The sequence below is a fragment of the Pogoniulus pusillus genome, chromosome 14 (assembly GCF_015220805.1).
Source record: "Pogoniulus pusillus isolate bPogPus1 chromosome 14, bPogPus1.pri, whole genome shotgun sequence".
Lineage (NCBI taxonomy): Eukaryota > Metazoa > Chordata > Aves > Piciformes > Lybiidae > Pogoniulus > Pogoniulus pusillus.
In genome coordinates this window covers 7,738,258-7,766,227 of record NC_087277.1, presented here as the reverse complement: position 1 = coordinate 7,766,227, position 27,970 = coordinate 7,738,258, and the positions used below count along the sequence as shown (strand labels likewise).

The 27,970-nt window shown below is 42.4% G+C and overlaps 1 protein-coding gene across 3 annotated transcripts in view; it reads left to right on the top strand.

Moving 5' to 3' along the window:
* SAMD12 (sterile alpha motif domain containing 12) overlaps positions 1–27,970 on the top strand; it is a 178,663-nt gene that overhangs the window by 97,487 nt on the left and 53,206 nt on the right. Inside the window, exon 5 of one of the 3 annotated variants that reach the window (XM_064154195.1) lies at positions 26,433–26,803. The exons of the other annotated variants lie outside the window; for them this stretch is intronic. Within the exon in view, the coding sequence (XP_064010265.1) occupies positions 26,433–26,446 (14 nt within the window). The 3' untranslated portion in view covers positions 26,447–26,803. Of the gene's footprint in view, positions 1–26,432; positions 26,804–27,970 lie in introns of those variants that run through there. 3 annotated transcript variants of the gene reach the window in all.

Genomic DNA, 27,970 nt, shown 5'->3' with positions numbered 1-27,970 from the left:
TGAAAGTGCTAAGCACCTAAATAAATGTGTAGATTGTGCTAACTGGAAAAGAAATGCCATATTTATTGATACATGCTGTGCTTAAATTCATGCCAACAAGCTGACAAATTCAGGGGTAAGGAACATTTTAACTATGAAGAAATATCAACAATAAGCAGTTGTGTGGAGGACACAGAGCAGGCACATGAAGGACAAGAAGGTAACTGGGAGGACCCAGCATGGGTTTAGCAAGAGTAAAACATCCTGATTGCCTTCTGCAATGAGAGAGCTGGGTGTGTGGGAAAGGGAGGAACAATGCATCTTGTATATCTTGATTTTACAGACATCTTTGACATGATCTCCCACAATATCCTTGGAGACAAACTTGATTTTTAGAATGGATAAGAGAACAAGAAGTGGATGGACAACCTAATGGCATCCCTAGGGGATTGATGTAGGGCACAGCACTGTCCAAATGCCTTTGTCAGTGACCGTGATGATGAGGCAGGGTGCACCTTCAGCTAATTTGAGAGATGATAACCAAACTGGGGACAGTGTTTGATTTGCTGGAAGACATCACAATCACTCACAGGGTTCTGAGCACACTGAAAAAGTGGACTAACAGAGCCCTTAGGAAGTTCAACAGAATACTGCATCTGTGATGGGATAACCTTCAGCACCAGCACAGGCTGTGTGGCTGGGGAGCACTTTGCTGAAAAATACCTTAAGGTCTTGGCAAATAACAATGTAAATATGAATAAGCAGTGTGCCCTTGTTGCAGAGGAAGCCAGCAACACACTGGGCTGTACAGACAGCAGTGTAGCCATCAGGTCAAGAGAACCGATTGTTACCCTCGCTTTAGCACTAGTGAGATGACAGCTTGAGCAGTCTGCAGTTTTGCACTCCATACAAGAAAGACTCTAACAAACTGGAATGAGCCACCAAAGTGTTTGGGGCAGGAGCACATCATGTAGGAAAAGAGAGTGTGAACTGGGTTTGTTCAGGGTGATAAGGTTCAGGGAGTTCATGCTACTGCCTGCAACTGCCTATTGGGAGAATGCAGAAAAGACAGAAGCACATTGTCTTAGGTGTGCGTGGGGCCAGAATGAGAGGCAGTGGGCACAGGCTGTGAAAAAAGAGTGGTCAAACATTGGAATGGGCCCAGAGATGATGTGGATTTTCATCCTTGTAGATGTTCCAGTCAATGTAGAATTGACTGAACCTGGTTTCGGACTGTCTGCTCTAACACTGATCCATTTCTGAGATGGAGCTTAGGACTGGAGACATCCAGAGGTGTCTTCCATCCTGCACAGTTCTGTGGTTGATAGATGCCAGTGCATGAGCTAATCACCAGAACTTCCCTCTGTTAATCATTCTAGGAAAAGTAGTAACCATTACAGGTGTTTTATGTGATTTGCTTTAGGCATCTTCTGTGGTGCAAGTTGAATCTCACTCTGGGATGTTTTGGTCTCTTCTCTTGAGTGACAAGCTGAATGGATGCCTACATTTGGTCAACTGAATCTTATCTAGGCTCCCTAGTAACCATTAAAATCTGGATATTTTCATTCATGTCCTGGACAGTGGACTGGAGAGTGCAGTGTCCAAGAGACTGTAAGCTCCGATAGGGCTTGGGTGTTGTGAAGGCCAAGTTTAGGGTCCAAAGTGATCTTGATAAAATGCAGAAATGGTTAAAATGAGTAAGATGGGAATTGAAAAAAAACTAAGTAAGAAGGCCTGCTGTGAGGAAGGGAAAACTTGTGTGTGAATGGAGATGAGGGATATCTGAGTAACTGGCAGTACTGTGAGAGCATGTGGTGTTGAAATAGCACAAGCTGATTTTGAGTCAACAGCCTGATATGGTTGGTGGAGAAAATGGGGAAGAGAGCAAGCTTTAGTGGGAGTGTTGCATGTAAGCTATAGGATATACTTAACTCTTTTCTGTTGGCTCTCTGTCACCTTGCTGGGATAGTGTCCAGAGCAGACTTCATACCATGAAACAATATAGACTTAACTGAAGGAAGCCAGAAAGAGAGCTGTAGGAGTAAGATGAGATTTTGAAAAGAGAAATGAGGAAATAGTGAAAGAATTTGGTCCAAGGACAAACTTGGAAAGAGACACAGTGTTTTAAGTAAAGAATTTGTAGTATAAACCACTGCTGATGCTTACTCATGCCCGCTCTCCCTCTCTACCTGAAGGTGAAGTGGAAAGTAGTTTAGTTTGCACCTAATAGGTTTAGAATGAGTTTTAGAAGCTTAGTTTAAGCATAGTAGAACAAAGAATTTAGGGGAGCAAGAATAAAGAAGGATTGTAGGTATAAGAAATAGGTAAGAGCCACCTCTGAGGACCTTTGCCTTTACCTCACATGGAGGGGTAGAAGAGATGTTCTTTTTGAGTTCCACTTCAGTTGTACCTATGGTTCCGTCCAACACAAATTAAACATGCAAAAACTGATTTAAACCAAGAGTTCCTATTTGTTAATTTCAACTGTGGTTGTATTCAGCGTTTTAAATAACCCTAGTTTAAATTAATCCCCTATGTTGCAGTGTTAGCATCTTCTATTTATGGAAATCTTTCATGGTGCTTTTTTGTTTACTGGGGGGAAAACAGCGCCTTGGAGTGATAATCTCTTTGAGTATGAGCTATACAAGTAATGATGAAGAGACTAAGATATGCTTAAAGCTGTTCTGAGGTCTTTGCTTTAATGCCTTAGTTTTCCAGTAAATTGGCTGAATCCATAGTGGGAAGACTAGACATCTCTTGAGACACTATTGTCCTGATAAACTCCAATTTCTTTAATAGGTAACACTTAGATAAAGAAATTCTTCCATTTTAAAAACTGAACTACTCTTCAAACACACAGCTCATCCAGGCAACAGCCTTGTGTATCTTACTTAATCCAGTGCTGTACTGGTGACATTAATTCAATGAGGAGACCAGTATGGGAGCCTGCTAGTTATTTTTCATGTTTGATTTTCCTCTCTATGAATTTAATATAAAGATGGTTAAGCTAATTATGCCTTGGCTTTTTATTTTCTGCTGCTGGGTGAAATCATGTAGAAGGATTATTTTTTGTTTTCCTTTTCCCTGAAGAATGGAACAGATGACCACAATTACCACCTTGCTGGCTGTTACCATAAGTGATTTATTAGTATATAGGGCATCCTGAGTACCAGTGTCTAACTAGCCAGTGGGACATAGTAATCACCCAACACAATGCCTGCAGAATCAAATTATGTTTGACATTGAATATAATAAACCCAAACTGCAAAATAAGACTTCAAGCAAAAGAAGCATCTTCAAAAAAGCAAACCCCAAAAGAAAACAAAACCCAGGTAACTGCTGGAATAAATTTTCTTCTTACAGGAAGTCTGTGCAGAGCAGAGCAACCAAGGCAAGGCAAGAGCTGCTTTATGCCCTTTTGCCTTCTGCTGCCCCTGGCTGTCATAATCATAGAATCATAATCATAGAATCAGCCAGGTTGGAAGAGACCTCCAAGATCATCCAGTCCAACCTAGCACCCAGCCCTGTCCAATCAACCAGACCATGGCACCAAGTGCCTCAGCCAGTCTTGAACGCTTCCATGGATGGTGACTCCACCACCTCCCTGGGCAGCCCAAACCTATCATACAACAACAAATGACTTTGGAGTTTTGTTCACCTTGCTACTCTGCACGTATGTGCCACCCACCTAAGGAAATGAATGGGAAAGATTGGTCCTAGTGTAGCACTTCAGTCCCTCAAGTTGGTTATGGCCACGAATATTTGTTATGTATAATAACAGATTATACACACACACAAAACTTGTGCCTCTGTCAGTGCGGAGAGCCAGTGCTCTCCTGCTGGCACAAAAACAGTTTTATCCACTAAGCTCCGTTTAGCCAGAGGCAGAGCACTTCTCGCCTGAGAAAAAAGGATTCTTAATAGCCACTGCTAAAGATGTTTCTGACTGGTAGAATGTATTAACAGCAGGGATGAAAGAGTTAATTCATTTTCCATCCATATATTTTTTCTTTGTAGAACTGATTTGACACAGTCTAGCAGGGTGCTGTTACTGAAAAATTGAAGCACCAGGTGTGATTAAATAAGATCACACGTTCCATTCTCTCTTTAATTTCTCATCACCCTTCAGCAGCTGTATCCCTTTGCTTGCCTGTTGGTTGGGGAGCGTATTGCATTCGCAGCAGGCAGCTTGCCACGTTGGGAGCGTGCACCGTTGGCTTGTTGTGAATCAAATCTATTTGTGGACACAAATTATTTATAGTTTGATGGACCAAACTTACTTACCTGTTTATTTCTCAAGTGTAGAAAATACAGAATGCATTTGGGTAATGGAGATGAACATGGCCTGCTTCCTCAGTGTTTCCAGAGGGTCACGCATGCAGCAGAGCAGGTTTCATTCCACTGCAAAGAGAGTGAAGAAGTTTAAAGACAGTGGTGGGATCTTTTTTCTGTTCTTGGCGAGCACAGGATTTGATGAAGTCTTCTTTCCTGAAATTTCGTGGCCTGCAGCTGACACAGGAGACCAAACCACTGCCCTCCTGGCCACAGCAGAGCGGTGATACTGGCAGAGTGCACAAACTGTACCTTGTTCCTCTGCTGCTGGGTCAGAAAGGTGGCACTGGAGCCACAATGGCTATTTGCAGTTAGAAAATGATGTCACAAAAAGAAAACAATTGCAGTTTTAATTTCCCATTGCTTTGGAATACTCTTCCTATGAAAAACCAAACTGAATTCTTCAAATATTGCTGGTGGCTGTTTCTGGCAATGCTTTCCCCTTCCAAACTGTGGCCTCGATTCTCAGCCAAAAGCAACTCTCAACAAGGAGATTTATCTCTTTTTTTTACTTCTTTTATTTTTTTCCAGTCATCAGAGGAGGAGGGGTTTGTTTGCAATACTTTGATAATGTTACCTACAGTAAAAATTGTATGCAGATGTGTCAGTGCCCTGATCTGGAGCGCTCCTGTGTAGCTCTGCCACAATTAATCAGGATTAAACAGAAATTAAATTAAAATTAAATTAAACAGAAGTCAGTGCTGTGTTTTGCATCAGTATATGATCTGATTGATTACCATGCTGTGCTGTCATCTGCAAGGCACATCTCCTGAGAGCAAGGGTTTGAGTGTTTCTAAAGGGGGGTACTGCTCTAACTTTGGCATTGTTTTCTTCTCCTGTACCCCTGGTGCTGCACTGGACTGATTTCCTGCTGTTCTCAGTGGTGGTATCACACATTTATACAGCTATGATGCTTCATAATACAATGTTAATACATCTCAGCAATTTTGAGCAACATTGTCTGTTGCCTAGTTATAAATGTGGGCTTTCAGCAGTGTTGCCTGGCCTTCAGCATGCCTATCCCCCTGTATAAAAAGCCAGCTTTTTTCACCAAGGGCTTGTCAAAACCACATCCATCAAAATTAAACAGGTGAAATAAGTAACAATGTACCTGAATACCATAGCTCTTTAATTCCCAATTGAACAGGCTATGGTATTATTCCACTTAAAAAAAAATGCCAGGAGAGGGTGACAAAAGAAGTTTGGGGGTTCTAGGGGTGCATCTAGACCTGCCTTTGAGTGCAAATAATGCCCATGGATACCTGTCCCTTCTTCAGTTTGATCTCGGGAGCAACACTGGGACAAGCTCGTTTGATGTCTCCCAAGTTCTGCAGATAAAACTGGCTGCCTGTAGTGCAGAGCTGTCCTTGAAAGTGAGCTGACGTTTATGCAAACATGACTTAGTTCATGCAGCAAAAGATACTCTTTGATCTGTAAAAGGGCAAAAAAAAACCAACTCTAAAGGAAGGCAGTTTTCTTTACATTAGTGGACCAATCTTCATGGATATGAAGGAAGCTGCTCTGACCTTTCTTTCCCTGTGTGATACAGACTGAGTGTGATTGTTTCATCCTAAATGAGGCCAGTATCAAATCAATAGTTGGAACCAACTGTGCCATATTCATTATTATTGCCATATGCAATGAGCTCTGTTTTCTGCAAATACTTCTCTAGTGACTCTGAGTTGTCTAAGACTTAACTGCTTTTAATACAGGTGCGATTAATCCTTAACTGTGTATTCACACACACACAAAGAAGCATTTCAGAAGGTCAAATTGTATTTAAGTTATTGTTTCTTGTTGTACTGGGGATTTTCTAAAATTATCTTTGGAGGTTGCAGTGAAAGGCTTAGGAAATCTTTCAGGTTGTGAAAATTACCCAGTAATGTTAGCCTAAAGTATTAAAAAGTCCAATGTTGATGCCCTTTAGAAATAATGAGGTTTAAAAGGAACCCACATTTTGCTCTGGATGTGTTTGGGAATTTGAGTCTTTAGATTATTCTTGGCTGAAGCATTAAACCTTTAGAAAACAATAAAAGAAAAAGTAGACGTTTCCATGTTGTTGCCTACTTTGTGGAGCTGCTGGTTTAAGGGAAACACTGGAATAATATTGGGAAAGTTGGCAGTAGCCATTACTCCTCCTGCCAATGCAAAGCAAGGTATTTCTACTCTGCTTTCCCTGTACTCCTTTTCTTTAGGTGCATGAACTTCTTGCTCTTTATTAATTCCTTGCTTTCTTGCTTGTTTGTTTGCTTTCTTACTTGTTTGCTTTCTCTCTTGATTGCGTTTTTCTCAAAACCCAAATGCCTTTGCCATTGCTGCCATTATTCCAACAGTGTTCCTCTTTTCCACATGCAGTCAGCCTCCACCCACACCTACTTTGTGGCAGGATCCTTCTCCCTGAGAGGAAGACAACATCTGTTTTCTTTCCTCAATGAAGAAATAGACATTTGCAAGAAATTCTCCCCTCTTTCCTGCTTGCTAACAACAAAAAAGGATTTTAAAGCATTTGGTATTTCTGGAGAGAGGAAAAAACAGTGGAGCTGTAGACAGGAAAAAAAAACCAGCCATGGAAAAATGAAAACTGAGCATAATTTCAGCTGTAACTAAAGGTTTTAAAAAGAAGCCAAACTGCCAAGTTGGAACTAAAAATGTACCTCTTGAATTGAAGTACCTCTATGGAAGGATATGCTTGAGGTTATAACTATAAGAATGCCTTTCAGGACATCTTGGCTCTATTTCTGTTGTGAACTTCCAGAATGATACCAGATTGGAAATTTAAACCTTACTTGCCTTGTAAAATTGAGTCTTGGTATGTCACAGTGCTGGTAAGCACAAAGAGGTGATAGGAGTTATTTGCAAAGAAGCTGCTGTGGCATTGCAGTGATGGCAGTTTACTGTTTATTGTATCAAAAAAACAGTTCATAACTTTTAAAATCTTAGGATCATTTTGAAACTGGGTACAACTGCATCCCTCAGGAATCACGTTGTTGTTAGGATAGTGTAACCTGCATTTTCAATAAGGGGGCCTACTTCAGAATGATTTAAAAGGTAAAGTGAAAAAAGAATGCTTCGTGGAGAGCTTCATAGAGACAGATTTTGTGGTCTGCCTGCTGGGGCGGTTGGTGCAAGTTGCAGGTGACTTTGAAAGCAGCAGATTTTGTTACACACAATCTGCTTGCCAGTTAGAAGCCAAGCTGAAACCCGAGGCTGTGAGTTGAGCTGTTTATGATCTAGGTGGACAGAAGATTCATATCTCTGAGGTTGCTTCTGCTGTGACATACAACAGGAAGCCCATAGGTCGCACGATGTGATCAGTGAGAGAGTGGGACCACTCTTGCTGCTGCCTACAGATGCTCCCACTTGTGATACTGTTAGAGCGGCTGTTTTCTTACACATAGCTAATTCCATCATTCCTAAATTCTTAAACTCATGTAAATAAATTCAAATATTTTTATCTTTTAAAGGTGACCCACAATTCTTTAAACTCTATTTTGTTTTTACAGTTCAATACCTCAACTACTCTGACAGCATTACCAATTTGCACTAAGCAAATCTGGACTTTGTGAGCCAAGTAAAAAGTCTGTAATGTGCTGTGACTTCCTTCTGCAGTGCAAATCAAAATACATCAAAGTTATTCTCTCCTGTTCACACTACTGGTATCAAACTGTCTGCACATCAGTATGGAAAGGTGCTAAAAGGTAAAGTTGAGACAGGGATTTTGGCAGCTTCTAGGTTTAATCTTTTTGTTGCTAAGTTAGCACAAATGCTCATTCCTTGGCAGTTATTGTGTGTTTGAAAGGCTGATACAACTTAGGGTTTTATAAATGTCAAAGCAGGAGATAGTCTTTGAAAGTATTTCAGGACTTTTTAAATTCAAGTTTATGCTTATGTTTATGCTGATCAGTTTGAATCACAGAATCATAGAATCAACCAGGTTAGAAGAGACCTCCAATATCATCCAGCCCAACCTAGCACCCAGCCCTAGCCAGTCAACTAGACCATGGCACCAAATGCCTCATCCAGTCTTTTCTTGAACACCTCCAGGGACAGCTACTCCACCACCTCCCTGGGGCAGCCCATTCCAATGCCAGTCACTCTCTGTGCCAACAACTTCCTCCTAACATCCAGCCTAGACCTTCCCCAGCACAACCTGAAACTGTGTCTCCTTGTTCTTTTGCTGGTTGCATGGGAAAAGAGACCAACCTCCACCTGGCTACAATGTCCCTTCAGGTAGCTGTAGACAGCAATGAGGTCACCCCTGAGCCACCTCTTCTGCAGGCTGCACACCCCCAGCTCCCTCAGCCTCTCCTCACAGGGCTGTGCTCCAGGCTCCTCAGCAGTTTCGTCACCCTTCTCTGAACACATTGAATGACATTCTTTATTTAGAAATTCACCTAGCAATTTCACAACTTGATAGCAATCTCTCAACACAGTATTTAGCCTAATCTGATGAATCTGGGACACATGCTGTGGTTTAAAATACAATAGTTAGGCTTTTGGATCCACTGGCTGTAGAGTTTTCCATGATAGTCTGAGCTTTGAGCAACTGGTGACAGTTCTGTCCCCTCTCCAGTGCTGGCTTTGATACTTGTATGCATTTCCCAAACCTAATGTTCCCTTCCATGGTTATCTCTGTTCATTGCTCGAGGAAACTGTCGGGCTTCCACCATTGCCATCCATGTATCCATTTCTGTGGACAGGATAGCTTGTTGATATGAAACCTTGGCTGTTGGAAACAGAAAGTTCAAAGCTTTACAAATTGGTTGAGTTGCAGCAGAAGTAATGAAGTGTGAAGTGTGCTGTTCCCAACCAGTGTGCTATGCTGCTTTAATTTCCAGAATATGTCATTATGTAACATTAACATTCTGGTACATCAGTCTTTGACAAAATCTGAAGTGAAAAGAGACACATACATGAATTTGTTTATAAGACAATGACTGCAATAGTGGTGCATAAGAATACAAACTTCTAAAAAAAATCATTCTTTTAAGATTTTGCCTTGAAGATCCTTTGATTTTGTGCCCTGGTAAATACTTAACCTGTTGTTGCAAACCAGATTAGTTTAGTAAACCTTTACTAAGCACTTGTGGAAGTCCTTCCACCATGTGTCTAAGTTTATCTGAATCACGTGAATGTAAGATCAAGGATCTGCTTAAAGATCTGCTTTTGAGTTTCAGGGATAAACCTCATGTGAGGTTGGTTTTCCCAGTCAGACCATGGTCCATTCAGACCAGCATTCAGCCCTAGGCAGTTAACCAGATGTACAATGTTACAGCAATCACAATGAAAGCACCACATCCCATCACTCCAGGCATCTGTGTGAACCACAGAGTTGTTAGAATAAGAGATGCCCTTTTATTTTATCTGCAAAGAGATGACAAGAGCTTACTATTAATGGTTCCCACTATGTGATTACAGAGGAAGAGGAGAGAATCCTTTCCTAATCATCTGCAGGCAAATTCCTCTTCTGAGACACTGTTAGGTCCCAAAATGTCCTACTGTGCTGTGCAGTCCAAATGTCTTATGTAAACTATTTTTGAGCTAATCCACTGAGTCTGAATTGCTCAGGAGACTCTTAGTGGTCTCTGTTGTAATTTGCTTCTATGTGGTTGAGGCCAGAAGTAAACAGATGAGTAAAATCAGATTGGGTGGTTTAGGAAATGAATATGCTTTTCTAACATGCCTACTAACAGACCATCACAAACATGCCATGAGGGCATCTGCTCTCCTCACAATACCAACTTGCAAGGATCTCTTCTCCTCTGAAGGTCAGTTTAGGAGTCTGGGAATTGTGTTGCTGGGGATTTCTTTTCTGGCCATACCTCACAGGGCTTTTTTTCAGCTGAAGAATAAGTTAAGTATCACAGTATCACAGGCTTAGCTTTGTTGTGGTGTTTTGTTATTTATTTTACCCATTCCAGAAAGTGAGTATTAAAAATCAGATTAGATTTCAACTTTCTACTACTTAATAATGATTTATCAGACCCATGGACAACCTGGGGGATACAGAGTGTGTATACACAGTCTGGCTGGGTCAAGAGATGACCTTTCTGAATTCTCGTCTCCAGAGGAGGCAGAATTGTTTAGTTTCTGGGATGCTCACAGGGCGGTGCTGAGAGACAAACTAATTTTGGTAGCTTCATGCAGAAAAAAACCCCTCTGAAACCTAATGACCTTCTGTAGTGGAAAAAGGCTTTAGGCATGAAGATACAAGCAGAAATCAACAAGATTGTCAGCTGGGGAGTGGAGAGAATGCAGAGAAAGAAACAACTGGAATACATTGTATGTTTGAGTTAACTGAAAGGTGTTATTTTGACATAGCAGCACAGTTGAGAGAGCAAGCAAGGTATGATTTTCAACATATTGCATCACTGTATTTAAACACACAGCTCTCCAGCCTTCTCAAGGAATGAAGCAGCATTTTTATTAAGGAATACCTAATGGTTAAATATGTTGCACATCGTCAAAAGCTTTGAATCAATGCAACATTAAATTCTGGGAATCATCAAATGGTTTATTATCATAAACAAGAGGAAACTGAGGAGCATAGTAGGAGGTTATACTGAATCTGGGGAAAAGGGTTATGTTTCTGAGAGAAACAGCATGAAACTCATGTTGTTGAGATTATGCTGAGGATGATTGTCAGGCTACTATGTTTTCATGGGCATAATATTTGAAGAGATGGATCTGGCTTGAGAAGCAAAATAAAAATGTTTATATGAGCAAGTGGTTTTCATACCCAAACAAAATACACTTGTGTTCATGTGAGAGTGAATACAACTATGGCATGAAGATGATTGGGAGCAAAATTGTTCTGTCTCACCTCAGACCACAAAGTTTATTGAAAAAAAAGTCTATGTTGAACACTAATGAATAACAGATCTCTTTCTAGATATATGTGTGTATATATATATATATAGCATAGAATCATAGAATCAGTCAGGGTTGGAAGGGACCACAAGGATCATCCAGTTCCAACCCCCCTGCCATGGGCAGGGACACCCTACCCTAGATCAGACTGGACAGAGCCTCATCCAGCCTGGCCTTAAACACCTCCAGGGATGAGGCCTCAACTACCTCCCTGGGCAACCCATTCCAGGCTCTCACCACTCTCATGCTGAACAACTTCCTCCTCACAGCCAGTCTGAGTCTCCCCATCTCCAGCTTTGCTCCATTCCCCCTAGTCCTGTCACTTCCTGAAAGCTTAAAAAGTCCCTTTCCAGCTTTTTTGTAGGCCCCCTTAAGGTATTAGAAGGCTACAATAAGGTTACCTTGGAGCCTCTTCTTCTCCAAACTGCACAGTCTCCAAACTCTTCCAGTCTGTCCTCATAGGAGAGGTGCTCCAGACCTCTGAGCATCCTCATGGCCCTTCTCAGGACATGCTCCAGCACCTCCACATCCCTCTTGTAATAGGGGCTCCAGAACTGGATGCAGTACTCGAGATGGGGTCTCACCAGAGTGGAGTAGAGGGAGAGAATCATTTCCCTCAGCCTGCTGGCCACACTTCTGATACAACCCAGGCTCTGGTTGGCTTTCTGGGCTGCAGGTGCACACTGCTGGCTCATGTTCAGCTTCTTGTCCACCAGCCCTCCTCAGGGCTGCTCTCCAGCCAGTCAATGCCCAGTATATGTTTGTGTTTGGGATTGCCTTGATCCAGATAGCAATATCCATATATATATCTATCTGTAGATAGATGTAGATATAGATGTAGATGTAGATATAGATAAGGGTTCACAGAGCATGCAGTCTTTCTCTTTGCACTGTAACAAAATGAGTGCATAGAATTTACAGTCCTATCTGGGAAATAAGAGTTATTTTTAGTAGGCAATATTAGTGGTTTGATAGCATATCACAGATGTCAGTTATACAGTGACCTGTTAGAATACTAATTGGATGTATCGTGTAACAACCATATAGTTCCTGATGGATGTGGTAATAGGATAGCACCTTACTCATATTAATTTGTGTGTTGCTAGCCCCTGGCCCATGCACTTTGGTGGAGACCAGGAGAAATAAAGTTCCAACAGAGATGGTAAGGCTGCAGATCTACAGGAATACAGCCTCTGTACTAATCCTTCATCTCTAAGAAGAGGAGATGATGTTGCTTCTGTACCATTTGGGGGACTCTGATATCAGAGACTGTTTTAATGTAGAGATTGGGATATTGTGCCAGAACAGACACTGGGAAAATGAGTTGCTGTGGGACTTCCCTAGCTGGTACTCCACATTAGACAGGTAGTGCTGGGTCTCTAAAATGTGCTGTGCAGGAGGCTGATAGGTGCTCTGGAGTGAGAACAATAATACCAACGTTTTGTGATACATGTGTGTGATGGTTTGGGTGTTCCCCAACCCCTCACACTTAAGAAAATCACCCAGACTAGGCTTGGTCAATCTGGAAGTTGAATGAAGCTTTATATTTACAGCTTAGCACAAGATACAAGCAGATATTTACAATATCTACTGTAATATGCAAGTTAAAAAGTAATACAGAAACACTACAGCTCTCCCAGAAACCTGAGTCCCCAGGAGGGGCTCCCAGCCACCTTTCCACCTTCTTCCCACCCCTCTGCCTTACCCCAGACTTTGCCTTATGTTCAAGGTGAGTTTGGAGTGTCGGCCAGGGGGGTTAGGAAGCAGATGGATTAGTCACACAGACAGCAGGTTAGCTTAGAGAAAATTGCAGCCCCGAAGACAGACACAGAGAGAGACTCTCTTATTTATGTTTGTGTTCTTGTTCTTATACAACTCAGCAAGCCTATGAGTGCAGTAGCCATCACCATTGTTTCCTTTTTCACAGCCTACAATCTAATTCTTCTCACCAGAATATCCCAGCTAGGCTCAAACTAGCACAACGTGTCAAGAGAAATTCAACATATCCCTGAGCTAGCTCTTCTTATGTTCTATTTAAGAACTATTGACCAAATGGGCTGCCTTATCACTCAAGTCATTAATATATAACCTATAAAAAGACCTGTGCAAAAAAAACCCAATAAATTAAGGAAAAACTCTAACCCAAACCTATTTTCTGCTCCTATGCTCCTTCTGCTGGTTATGCAGAAGCAGTAAACAAGCCCTATTCCCAGAGCTGTGCTGACAGCACTGATGATGGTGGTGCACAAATTAGGAGGTAAACAAAAAGCCGTGTTAATTTCAAGCTCCATTAGAAACACAGGCAGTAAAAAAAAAAGGGAAAAATCAATGTCTACCAAAGAGAAAAGGTCAGAACTGGTAGGGAAAGAAAGCTGGGGTTTGGTAGATGTAAGAGGTTCTAATTATTATTTCTTTTAAATTGGTTGTAAGCAAGAAGGAGATACTGGTCAGTGTTATGTTAGTGACTAACACACTCTAAGGAAACAACTAGTAAAAAATAATTTTTGGAACTATTCAGCTTTGGCTCAGATTGAATTTCTCATATTTAAAGGCTGGCTTCTATTTTAAAATTTGCCTGTAGGTGCTGTGGATACTCAGTTACATTTATAATCTTGGCTTGACACATTTGAGGGATCATTCCTTTGAAAAGTGTCATCATCAGATTTCACTCTTTTCCCTTGGTATAGTCTATTCTTGGATCCAAATCCTCAAGGCCAAATCATTTGAATTTTAGGCTTTGTTGTGCATCCAGATCAAGACTGGAAATGCATGTATGTCATTTTGCTATCAGAGCATGATAAGAAGAACACATGCTGGTTTATATGTCACGTCATGGTTGTGTGCCACCTTCAACTCCACTAATTGCTGGCCCATGAAGAACTTGCTGAAAGACCTCACACTTTGGATATATGTATATTTATAATTTGTGTTTAGTTTTCTTTTTCATTTTTATTTCTTAGTTTTCCTCTTCATTGCCTCATTTTTTCCTCTTAGGCAGGTGTGATTTGCTCTTTTTCAGCCAACATAGTGAGCCAGTGAAGATGTCTGGTCACTACTCCAAGCAGAACTGACAAAGGATTGGTCAAGGCTGATATTAGTGCAAAAGCTACAGTCCAGCTTTCATTTATGTTACTTTTCAAAAATCTCCCTTTCCCCCCTATCTTCTTCCTTTCCTCTCCATCTCCTTACTTTTCCCTCATCCTCTTCTTTTCCTCTCCATTTCCCTCCTTGCAGCACCACCTCCCACATTCCAACATATCTGCCCCTTTCCCATGCAACGCCTCATTTCCCCCTTTTCTCCCCAAACCCAGAGCACCTGGCTTCTGTTGGAGTCTCCTCCCACCCCAGGTGTGGCCACTTTGCCTTCCCTGCCCACTCCTCTTTCTAATCTGGGTTCTGTTGAAGTCTCCTCCCACCCCAGGTGTGACCACTTTGCCTTCCCTGCCCACTCCTCTTTCTAATCTGGGTTCTGTTGAAGTCTCCTCCCACCCCAGGTGTGGCCACTTTGCCTTCCCTGCCCACTCCCCTTTTTAAGCTGCTCCAGGAAAGGCAGAAGCCCCAAGTTTGCCCAACTGGGCAGAGGGATCCTCCCATCATCACTGGTGAGTACCTCCCATCATCACATGGTGCGCACTGGGTGAATGGTGAAGGTGACAAAAAGGCCGGGGGGCCTGGTGGCCCCCCGGTTAGACAGGAACAAACTTCATGCTCGTTCTAATGTCACCTGTTGGTGCTGGCTGCTTAGCTGTTTATGTTTAGCTGCTTCTTTCTGCTCACTTGCAAACCTTTGACAATTACGGGAATGAAGCTGTGAAATGTTTTGAGAAGCATTAAGTTAGCATGGAGGAAATCTCTGAGAGTCCCTAACAAGGGAAACAGAATCAAACTCAAATCTCATTGGCACTCTTCTACGTCAGACTGGCTAAAACTCTGTCTTGTTTTGTGACTAAGTGTCCTGTGTCTTTGTCTGCCAGGACCAGCTAGTCACAGTGTTTTGATAGCACTCCTTAGTGTTCATCCCTGTGTAGTAGGCAATATTCCCTTCTACAGAATGGGACCAAGACCCAGGGAATTTGAAGCCCATGTTTTGTGTACAAAAACATATTCACGTGGCATTTAGATTGATCTGAAACCATCTTCTGCAAAAGAATGGTTGATATTTTTGTAACAGAGTCAGGATTTCTGTAGTGGAGGCCACAGATAGCATAGTCCCAGCTCAGCACATTTCCTTCCAAACAGCTGCATCTCCTCCTTGTCTCTTCATCTCATCCCTGAGACACAGCTTGCACTTCTAATTGTCGTTCCCTTCAGTGGACATTAGCATGCTTGTTAAATTAGCCATTTGTGTCCCAGAACTCCTTTGTGAGTCCAGTGACTCACTCAGACCCTCATTTTGATAGCCTTCAGGGAACATGTTCTCTTTGTACTTTCAGCTTCTGGTCCTAAAACTGTTGTGCATCAAATTCACTTCTTCCTTTTTGCTTCATTAACCACTTAAAACTGCAGTTGTTGTGAAAAGAAGTGACTTTTAAAGAGGAAGGAATCTAAAAGGATATGTTCTCTCCTATGGAGTTCAACATCTTTGTTTTCTTTTGGTTTTGTAAGTCACCAGGTGCCTTTTTGCTTCCTGGCTATGCTGTCCTGCCAACATTACCTGCCTTGCTCTTACTTCATTCACCAGGTGCCTTTTTGCTTCCTGGCTATGCTGTCCTGCCAACCTTACCTGCTTTCTTCTTATTTCATTATGGACTCACCACCAAAAGAGCCTCTCTACCTCACAATGTTGTAATTAAGACATGAAGGAAACATATAGAAGTCAGCTGCACTGGTATTACATTGGCAACAGCAGTCAAATCTTGCCTGGCCAGGAAAATAAGCAGTAGTGATTTGAGGCTGTGTAGAAAGCTGTTGAGTGCCAGTTTTCAAAAGTTCCCCTGATCTGCTAACTTCCAAGTTCAACTTTCAGCTCTAGGTTAATGATCACCCATTTGGGGAACATGACATTTGTATTCCTTTCAGAAAATGATAACTTTTGTCTCTCTAGAGTAGACAATATTGTGTTCTGTCAAAACTCTCAGTTATAAACAGCCTTCCATCTGCAAGTCTAAGGCCAGATACTCCCCTTGAAAGCATGAGACACTAACTTCAGTGAGTCTTGGGGTTTGGCAAGCTGTCTTTTGTGTCTGTCTGGTGATAAATGATGAAGATCCTGTTGAGAGAGATTTTGTGAAACTAGCCTTCGTGACACCTACGTAGCAGTGACTTGAGGGCGTACAAAGTGCTCACCGTTTACTACGACTGAGTTCTTTCACAAGGCTTTTCTCTTTTGCAGCACAATTAATTTTACGTTTCATTTACTGACACTGGCATGCACTTAGCTTTAGAATATTAGTTAAAATTGGTTTATGATGTCTGTCTTATTTTTAGCACACTGAAAGCAGAAGAATAATTGAAGTATGCTGTTGTACAATTTAGGGCTTGTGGTGGACTTGGAGAGATGAGGATGTGCCTTTCCTGCTTCAGTTGGCCTAGGGGGAATTGCTCTTCTCTTTAACATTTCATTGTAATCTTTCTGATGATACCTCAAAATGTCAGTTTGTGCCTCATAGCTGAAGTTAAGTTCCCAAAATAACCTCTGATGTACCTCAGAAGTTTTAAAAATTAAATCTCAGCTATATGCACCAATAACATTTGGATCTGAAAGGCTGCTGAAGTTGAGCATATCACTTCTTTTGTTTTAGTTCTTTTCAGTTCAAAGTTGTTTCCTGCATATTAATACCAATGAGTTTGGTTTATAGGCTGCCACAGGTTACTCTGCTTTTCCAGGTTGTGGTGTTATATTCTAGTGAAGTCTTAGTAACTTTCCAGGATGAAAAGAAATTTAGAAGTATTTTGTCTGGGATTGTCTTGCTTGCTTTGTGTGATAGTGCTTTGGTTCTAAAATGCCTGTTTTTCTAATGAAAGTAATTTTCAGCTTTTCTGCAAAGAAGTCAATGTGTTGAGGTCAGTCAAGCATTGATTAAAATCTGGTGTGAGGCTCACATTGACTTCCACAAGCTTCCTTAAATCTTGTGATGACTTGGAGAAAGGGACTTTCATAAATGTTTCCTATCAGGAGTCTGAAGGAGGAAGAACTCTCTGAGACATCTACATGTGAATGGCATCCTACTTGACTTGCCTTCAGGGAAAATAATATGTGTGTAGATCATGAGGTTGGCTTTGTCTTTCAAGTTTATGGAACATCTGCCTTTGTGTTTGTTTTTCCCTGCGAGATAAAGCAGACACTGGAAAGCACTGAAATTCACTGTATTAGGATGCACAACAAAGAGAGCCCAAAGAGCACTAGGACCTTCATCAACAAAACAAGTGCTGACCTATATGCTGACCCAACCTTACACTGTTAGCAGAGTAGGTCATTTGCCAATCATTTTGAACTCTCACTGTGAAACACAGTTTTTCTGCTGTGCTCTTATCTAGAAGCTATCTATTTTAACTGCTACCCCCATCTGAAAAATTTCAGGCTAATGAAACAATATGATTGGTTTTATCTCCAAAGTATTTAATTTCCATTGGAGAATGTCATATAGAAGAATGTAAATCCAAATCTGAGCAGTTATCTCTGCTAAGCTGCTTTAAAAAAATGAATTAGCTTAGTAAGCTCTGACAAATACATGCCAAACACTTTCTGAGGATTGCTGATTGTGAAGTTTGGTTAAACTCTGCTTTATCCAAGCATGTGCAAAAATAGCAGCTCTGGAAATTATGAAGCTGTGTCTTTTTCACAACTGCAGGCAGCATTCTCATTCCCTCTCTTCTTCAAAAGCTGAACATCATCTTAGAAATGTGAGGAAGGAAGAAGCATGATGCTCAAGAAACAGGTACTATCTGCCATTTTAAACATTAGCCAGCAATTAGGGTTTGCAGCAGTGAATCTCATTCCAATTTCATTAATGAGGTCATTAGCTAAGATGCGATACAGTCTTCTCCTCCTGTTACACATGCAACTCAAGTAAGCAAAGACTTCAGATACTTCTAGGCCAGTACTGCTGCCTGTGAGCATGCCTCTAATGCCTTCAAGCATGGGCAAAGTGAACTTCTGCAGTCTTTGGCAAACAGCACCCATGAAGTGACTCAGGCTAGACTCTCGTGTACGTATGAAATCTAGCTGCTCCTCTTTCTTTCCAGCCCTTTTTAGGTTCCCTCTCTCCCTGACAGCTTGTACAGACTATTGAGGTCATCTCTCCTTGCTGCAATTCCACCTCCCATAGCTAAATGATGGTACCACCTATGCCGTTCCTTGGCAAGAGCTTCCTGGGGCCTACCACAGAGCCCACTGCTGCCTTCAGATCCCTCCTGGTGACTTATATCCTGCTAGTTGAAAGTATTCGAGCCACTGAAGTGTGTTGAGTGTTTGTCATCTGCCCAGCCAATATCTCACTGCATCTTTGTGTTTCTGCATCAGCTGTGCTTGTCCTGTGTTTGGGTATGTCTGTGCTGCCTTCCCCAACACATTGTGGAGGAACATGATTCAGACAGTGAACTTGGAGGAGTCTATGTGTAGGAGGCAAAGCTTTGTGCTTTGCCTCTGTGCATTGCTTCCTTGCTTGAGCCAGCTCATTTAAACTTGGATCACTGTACCATACCTTATGCTCTAATGCATGCTTTCTTTTTGTTTTGCATTGGGAGTGCACTTGGCACGAGGCTACAGGAACATTTTCATTACTAGTAGGTAAATAGGTTTTCACATGAATTAGACAAGCAGCAGTATTTGTGTACACTACAGAGCTGCCCTATAATGGCAGGAAGAGTCATAGAATACCAGCTTGGAAGGAACCTCAAGCATCATCTGGACCAACATTTTTTTTCTTTGCAAAAGCATGGTCTAGATGAGATGGCCCAGCATCTGCTCCACCTGGGTCTTGGAAGTGTCTAGTGTAGGAGACAGCACCACTTCCCCAAGGAGATTATTCCAATGTTTGATTGTTCTTGTGAAAAATCTTCCTCTTGTTTCCAGTAGGAATCTTCTCAGGAGAAACATTTACCTGTGACCCCATGTCTTTGCCTTGTGAGAAGTGAGTCTCCATCTTCTTGACAGGCTGGATGGGTGGGCAGAGGCCAGTAGGATGAGATTTAATGAGGCCAAGTGCAGGGTTCAACACTTTGGCCACAACAACCACAAGCAGTGCTACAGGCTAGAGACAGAGTGGCTGGAGAGCAGCCAGGAGGAAAGGGATCTTGGGATACTGGTAGAGAGTAGCTGAACATGAGCCAGCAGTGTGCCCAGGTGGCCAAGAGAGCCAGTGGCATCCTGGCCTGCATCAGGAACAGTGTGGCCAGTAGGACAAGGGAGGTTATTCTGCCCCTGTACTCAACACTGGTCAGGCCACACCTTGAGTATTGTGTCCAGTTCTGGGCTCCTCAATTCAAGAGAAATGTTGAGATACTGGAAGGTGTCCAGAGAAGGGCGACAAAGCTGGTGAGGGGCCTGGAGCACAGCCCTGTGAGGAGAGGCTGAGGGAGCTGGGGGTGTGCAGCCTGGAGAAGAGGAGGCTCAGGGGTGACCTCATTGCTGTGTACAACTATCTGAAGGGAGGCTGTAGCCAGGCAGGGGTTGGTCTCTTCTCTCAGGCAACCAGCAACAGAACAAGGGGACACAATCTTGAGTTGTGCCAGGGGAGGTCTAAGCTGGATGTTAGGAGGAAGTTGTTGGCAGAGAGTGTGATTGGCATTGGAATGGGCTGCCCAGGGAGGTGGTGGAGTCACCATCCCTGGAGGTGTTGAAGAAAAGCCTGGCTGAGGCACTTAGTGCCATGGTCTAGTTGATTGGATAGGGCTGGGTGCTAGGTTGGACTGGATGATCGTGGAGGTCTCTTCCAACCTGGTTGATTCTATGATTCTTTGTAACCACACTTTAAATGCTGAAACATGGTGATAAGGTCTCCCCTAAGCCTTGTTTTCTCAAAGCTGAAAAAGCCCAGTTGTGTCAACCTTTCCTCACACAAGGATTTCCAGTCCTCTGATCACCTTTGTGGCCCTTCTCTGGGCTCTCTTTATCCTATGCACATCTTTTATGTATAGCATGGACCAAAGCTGAACATATTCCATGTGTGGGCAGACAAGTGATGAGCAGGATGGGATAATGACTTCTTTATCTCTGCTGGTGATGCCTGACTGATGCAGCGCAGCCTCCTCTTGGCGTTGTTTGCTGCTGCAGTGTACTGTTTGCTCATACTGGTCTTGTCATCCACCAGGACCTTTCCCAAGAGCTGTTTCCCAGACAGACAGATCCTGGTCTCTGTTGTGCTCCTGAGTTATATTTTCCCACGTGCAAGACCTTGGAGTTGTCCTTGTTGAACTTCATAAGGTTCGTGTTAGCCCAGTCTTCCAGCCTATCCAGGTCTTCCTGTAGGGAAGTGTCCACTTCTCATCACAGTTTGATGTCATCAGCAAATTTCATGTGTATTAGAAAGCTGTGGTTGTCCTAAAGAGCTTACCTACTAATGAAGACAAGTGGTAGGAAGCTTCATCTGAGGGTTGCTCCTTGGAGGATGAGGCTGAAACACAGTGAACAGCATGCTTTGGGTTGCATGGGCAATCTCTGCTGGAATCAGAACTGAATACCAGCTTGAAGCTCCTCCAGCCTCTGCTCCTGAGGTAAAATCTGCTTAATGGTGTTCAAAACGGTATCAGGTAAAGCAATTCTCTGAGAATCCGTGGGGGCAAAAGCAATGCGGAGCTTCATGGCTCTCTTCCTACCTCTGTGCCACCTTAGGGAGCAGTAATGAGACCTCTCAGCCTTTTTCATGCAACCTGTCCACTGAAGGCTGGAGGAAGACATGATTTATTTGCTAGGACCAGGATGGAGAGCATCATAAATCTCTTCTAGGCAGCAAGAATTGAAGCTGCCAGGGCTCCCTGCTTTGCCACATGCAGTCCACACGACTCTGGCCAGGTTTGACTGGCTTTTTCTGCTAAATGAGAGTGTTGAAATGACCATCTGGATTTTATTAATAAGTGTATAAAGCTGAACTATAAGAGGAAAAAAGATGAACCAGTGCTAGTATATCTGTGACATACACTTAATGATGAAACGTAAACTCCTATAGAGCCTGATACAAATTACTTGCTCTACTGCACCAGCTCTGCCACCGCTACACATTTCACTTTTGTGATGTGCTCTGCCACTGCTCAGCTGCTGAGAGCTGGGAAGAGAAAGTAATAGATAGATAGATGCATCTGGTATTTATAGAGGACTGTTTTAATGGTGCTAAAAAACTGATGTGCTCAGCATTCCTTGCAGCTGTAGCTGTGCTCATGTCAGTAATCCTATCAGGAGGGTTGCTGGTTTCCAGAGTAATTAGAACCCTGAAGCAAATAAACACCGAATGAATTCTCTCCTTTTGAAGATATCTTTTCTCCTCTCTTTTAAATAGCCTTTCTCAGGCATAATTATGTACCAGTCATTATAACATTAAAAATAATTTTAAGTGAATGAATGCTACTTTTGTTGTTCCTTGCTAATTATTATGAACTAATTGCAATTTATGGCAGTCTTCTAAAAATCTCATTTCATTACAGAATGGCTACTGATTTAAACTGCTTCCCTCCTTAATCCCAGGGAGAGGCTCCAAGTTGGGTTCATCTAAGCCAGTCTGGTGGCTTGTAGCACGTGTGGGTGGAGTACCAGTTGTTGCTCAAAGCCATTTTGATAAACTCCTGCCCTTCTAGTGTGTAAGTCATAGGTTAAATATGAATTCACAGTACTGTGTGCTTGCCACCAGGGAAGTGATGACAGAGGTACTATATGATAATATAGGGAGGTAATAGCCTTCCTATCTGGCTTTTTGCAGCTGTGTCTAGGATAATACATTGTGCCCCGAGCAGCTCGTTCCTGAAAAGATACTGGCAGGAGTTCAGAGGACAATAACAACCCATGCAGTCGTCTGGGGAGGGTTTGACTCTAAACTGTGGTATCTTCACCGTTTATCTTGATTATTAGTTTTGCAACGTTTGTGGTTTTAGTCAGATGGTTTGGATTGGTGCTCGCATATAGCTGAGTTACTGTGTGTAGATGCTGGGGCAGCGTTGTGTAAACTCAACCAGTGCAAACTCAGTGGTCTGGTTTGCATTTTTTGGCTTTTGTACCCACATGAGTTTTGAGATTAAAAAATAAAATAAGATCAATTACAGCTACATAAGCAAATATGTATTAAATGACATTTTGTGATGATGAGGTATGAGAATGAAAAACCCACCCTACTTCTCAGATCCCGGCTTGAGTTTAAGATTGGCTGTTAGAAGAAAAATGTCTTTGTACTCACAAATTGAGCATACTCAGACCAGAGTTACTAGCACATAATAAACATGGAAACATCTAGTGACACTTTCTTTAATGGACTTATTCTTTAGACTGGAACCACAGCTTTTATAACTTAAATTCTTAAAATGCTTTTTTATAACATTTCTTCAACAGGCTTAGCTTCTGTCATCCTGTAATGGCAATTCTGCCCTACCAAGAGGCCCAGGATGGCCCAGTGCTCTGTCCTTAACCTGGCATATTTGCAGTAATGCCTGACACAGATGATGTGGAGATACTAAAGCTTCAAATGGCTCCAATATTTCTAAAATGCGATTCAGAGTGGAGTGTAGGAGATGCTTTTATGCTGGTTGTGCTCAGGACTTCCCTTCTTTCCTCACCCCTCTCACAGTTATTTTTGGGTGAGGGAGATTTATAGCCAGAGAGCAAATTGCCACGTTAAATCTGAGCTCAACTTTCTAATCAGTCGTTGATGAGCAGGGCCATATATACACAAATACATAGGGGAAAGATAAGCCAAGTCTGCTAATGCTCTAAGTCAAATCATCTGTGATGGAGAACATAAAATCCCCTAAAGAGTATTACGATGTTGTGAGTTATGACTACTTCATGCTTGACTGAAAGCATCCACTTGTAGGTTTAAGGGACACAACCTCCTACACAGTGACTTCATTCTTTAGAGTGATTTACCTTCATTTTTCTCAGTGGTTCCATGCTTGGGCTTCACGTATGCTGAATTATAGTGTACAGAACTTGGGTCATGTCTTTCTGAACCCTGTATTTTACCCTGCCTTTTTTACCTCTTGGCTTTGAAAGGCATCTCCTGGGGAAAGAATGCGGTTTTGTGCTTGTGATACATCTCAGATGCTATTTAGATAATGGTTTCTTGACAAGGAGGTGTTTATGGGTTTCTTTCTGTCCTTTATTCCAATTGTGATAAATTTGTGCTATATGAAAGTAAAAATAAAACCCCTGTGGTTTCTTTTGAAATGAGCTTAGGAGTGTACCATCCAAACACCTCATGCTGTCAGAGGAGCCCTTAACACCTACTGTTGCACACACTTCTGCTGATCCAGGAGTTTTTAAGTAAGGAAAGCAAGATATGCTTCATAGATGTTTGTCAGCCTCAAAAGGAAGCAGGAATCCATTTAGAGGAGAAAATTCTGATTCTGGGAGGTGTGGGGGGGGTAAAATGAAATTACTGCAGAAGGTCTTAAAATCTTACAGTGGTCTGCCAAGCGGTAAATCTCGGAAAGATATCAGCTTAGAAACAGTGCTGGTATGTCTGGTACAGGCTTCTGACTGATATTTCAGTCAGCTAGATAGAAGAGGAGATAGAAGTGAAGCCGAGGTAAAGAGTCTAATCATCAAAAAGCCACACGCTCACGTACGTGCTATCTCTCATCCGAGAAGAAACCAGCGTGGCAGTTCACTTAGAGTCACGCTGAGATGAAAAGCCTAGTCCTGGTCCAGAGAAAACTTCACAACACAGAAAAACATGCTCTTGGTTTCGTTTTGCTCTCAGCTGCACATTAGATTTTCACTGATTTAGGTGCAATTAATGAGATGGGAAAATAATTTTTGAAAGCCCAGACTGTGATGCTGTGCTCCTTATAATTATTCCTTAATGCTAAATAAACGGGCTGGTGAGGAATTGGCAGCTTGTAATTCTTGCCCAGTACTAGAAAGAGCAGTGTGGTAGCCGGTGCCAGGTAAGCCCTCGGTGAATAAACCAGCCGTTTGCAGCACCATGCGATGCTGCGTTCTGCCAGCGGATAAAAGGAGAGCATTTCAGTGATGATGTAGATTTGGTAAAACACCACCGTGCCAGCTTCTTCCAGATTGGCTTTTGGGAGATGTAGAAAGGAGAGGGGAGGGATGACAGCGTCTGTCACAGAGGAAAAAGGCAATGAAATGCGACCCTCTTTTAATTAAAGCTCCCACAAAGTAATTTCCCCTTTTAGCTTGTGATAATATGCTTTTGGCAGGAAGAGTAATGTGAACAAAACACTCTTCCTTATAAGCAAAGTCAAGGAGGGCAGGCAAATAGTATTCAGTAGCAATTTGTTGGAGAACTTGTCGCTTGTCTTTGGTGAGTGCTTGGAACTGGACCGCAGGGGCAAGACGTTTTGCCTGTGCCTTGTGAATGGCAGCAGCAGTGGGGTTTGGAAAGCCTTTGAAATGAGTCTGGGGATAGGGTTCTGTGGGAAATTATAGAAAAGACCTGTCAATCTTAATGGCAACTCATCATTCCAAAAGGAGACTAATATGCTCGTTGGAAATATATATTATCAGCTTTAAGTTCTCCTTGAGGTAGCATAAAATAAGGTAAATACAGTGGAGAAAGTGAAACCTATATAAAGGTCTCCCCAGCCTGGGGAACTTGAAATGAGAGCTACACAAGTTCCCTCTGGATATTTGAAGAGGTTATAATTAAGCACCCTATTTTGATAATTTCTGATACATTTATTTCTTGTTATCTGCCCATTTGTGACCGAATTGAATCAGCATGCTTTATTTCCATTTCTCAGCCTAACAGCTCTTTCCTTCTGAAAGGACTTTTTAAGGCCATATGTCCAGAAGAGATGAGGCTCTTTTTTATTCCCGTTGGTTAGATATCATTTTGTTCTACATCCTCAGATGTTTTAGAGAAGTGCCCCACTCTTTCACACGGGATGGGGGAAAAAAAACCTTAATTACTGTATTGTGTGTCTCATTGTAGGGTCTTCTGCCTAATATGCCTCAGGGAAGGGACTCTTTATAAAGGTGAAATGCAGCATCCTGTTGAGCCAAGAGGCTGAATGACCCTGAATTGGGTCTGCAATTAGTGAGCAATAGCCAAGAGCAATCGTGCTGCATCTGACACACAATGCAGTGCTTCCCAGCCAGAAAAGACACATGCACAGAGCTAGAGAACAGCTGACAGCGAGCCTTTCTGGAAGAACAAGCTGTAACAGAGCAAAACTTAATCAGTGCCCTCCTCCCTCTTTCCTGCGCTGTATGTCTTTATTTCTGCCTTGTGCATCTGCTGCTTCTATTGAAGGCATTATATTAGACGTTAATGTCTAAAGCAGGGATCCTGCAGAGGAGTCTTGCAAGTGTCATGGGCTTAGGTGGAGGCACTGAGCTTTAGAAAATGACCAGAGGTTAGAGATGAAATAGTTGTTGTTTCCGGGAGATCTGTTAAAACAAGTAGCAATGGAAAGACATGAGGGAAGTCTAAGGGCCGTGCTGGTATCCATTTGTACTGTCATACTGATAAGGGTAGTGTCAGGTTCAGTGCAATAGACTACCTTACAGTAATGGGCAACAGAGTCCATCCTTTTGATCAGATGACCCATTTTGGCCCTGGTTCTTGAATGACCTCACCATTTAAAAGAACCAAAACCATCACAGCTGTATTAAAAAATTTGATGTTAAGATCTCTGCTCTTACTTCGGTGGTTCCAGAAGCAGGTGCGTTGTTTTTGTTGGGCTTGTCCTGCAGCCAGGTTGGAGAAGCGTGCAGTCACACATGAAAAGCAGGGGGCAGGAAGGCTGGTTCTGATAGCAACTGTAATAAGCCACCTAATCTCTGAGCCACAACTCCAAAAGTAATTAAGTGGGGGCTGTGTCCCACAGTAATTCCAGCTGGGATTTTCTCTAAGGCACTAGACAGATTTTCACTGCAGAATTAGCTCAAGATGCTCTTCTCCAGCACAGTTCAAGTGAGAGTGGCCCCAGAACAAGCAAAACCTGGGGTTGCTAATATCTGTGTTATAACTTCTGGGAAAAGCATTCTTGGTGCCAGTGTAAATCCTCAGACATCCCTGGTGGAAGGGGTACCTCACTGTCCAGTTGTTTGCATATGTCACAAGGTGACTCAGAGATTGCATTACATTTCTAGGACTGCTGCAGTTCTGGTAGGCTCCAGCGGCTGCCCTTTCTGTTTCCAGAGGATACCCAATGATGTTGCTGGAGGAACTGGGAGACAGCTGTTATGGCAGAGACTGAGCTGCTTTTTGGAGACGACTTCTCTCCCTCGCCTTCCAAGATGTGGCAAAGTGGAGGCATGTCCGATGTGGAGTGCAAACCAACCATGAAGAACCTCTTCAAGCAACCTTTGCTGCTGCTTTCACTGTTGCCCTGAGCCTAGGATCCCTTTGTGAATCTCTGATATTGATTCACAGCACTTAGTGTTGTTGTTTTCCTCTGTTGGATTAAGACACATTGTGACTCCCCACTTCCCTCTCTAGGGAGGAGGGGACAGGCAGAGACCATTCTGTTTGACCCCTTAGTAGAACCTTCTTCCCATTTCTTGCTCCTACTGCTGACAAGTGGGTTTCTGTCCTGGTACCTTTGCATTATTTGTCTTCTGTCCATCTGAAGCTGTTACCTGATTCTAAGTCAGTATTATTACCACATGCATCGGCTGCCATCTCCCTCAATTTGCCCACTTATAAGCACATTTGTTTTGCATCTGATTTTGTGAAAGGTGTTTCTGTACTGCCTTCTATTCATATTTCAAGAGTTCCCAGGGCTCTTCCTCTGCACAGTCTGCTGGTACTTCTGACAGGGCCAGAGACATTTCTGGCCATCTACCAGAAATACCACAGGAGGGAGGTACAGGGAATCTCCTCCACCTGAAAGTCATCCTGCAAATTCTAAAAGTCCTTTTAATAGCAGATTTTTTTGTTTTATCTGTTTTAAATGAGCCTCATTACACCTAATTTGTTCAGCTTTTTGTGAGCTGCCATATGGCATCAGTGGAAAACTGGTGAAAATGTATTTATCATCTCACAACAGCTATATAAAGATGTCAAACACATAATTAAAAGAATTCTTTTTAAGATGTGTTCATACCAATTAGTCACTTGGAGCTTCTAAACCAATTCTGTCTGGCAAGGGATATCTTGAAGTTACGTGTCATGAATCAGGACGAGATGGAAAGCAAGATGGAGGTGTCCAGCCATAACATAGTACAGTCTGCACCAACTTTGCATAGCACATCTGGAGAGACCTAGGAGATGAGAAACATCTTCCAAGCTACTGATTCAGACAGGTGTGAAGAGGACAGCTCAAAATTTGAGGCAGTATTTTTCCTCCTCTGAATATAAAGCAGTCAGGTTTGTAAGTGTAGAAGGCATTTATTTAAATGCTTTCCATTTGGTGGGATTTTCTGCAGCTTGGCAGAATTGCTTAGACAAGAAGTTGGCTTCTAAGGAATAGAGTTATGCAGAGGAGCCAGGCAGAGCTCTCCTTAGAAGTCCTTGTACCACCACTCTCACTTTATGGAAAGGTTTGGTACTGCTGTTCCTTTGGCAGAGACTTAGGCAGCCATTTCTCTGGTTAAACACTCTTCCTAAAAACCAATGACATCATTAATTCTCCATTCATTAGATAAGGAAACACACAGGAGTTTTTTTTTATTCCCTTTGCTGTGACTGTTGTATAAATTCACCTGTGAGGGCAGGCTTGGAGCAGGTCTTTTCAG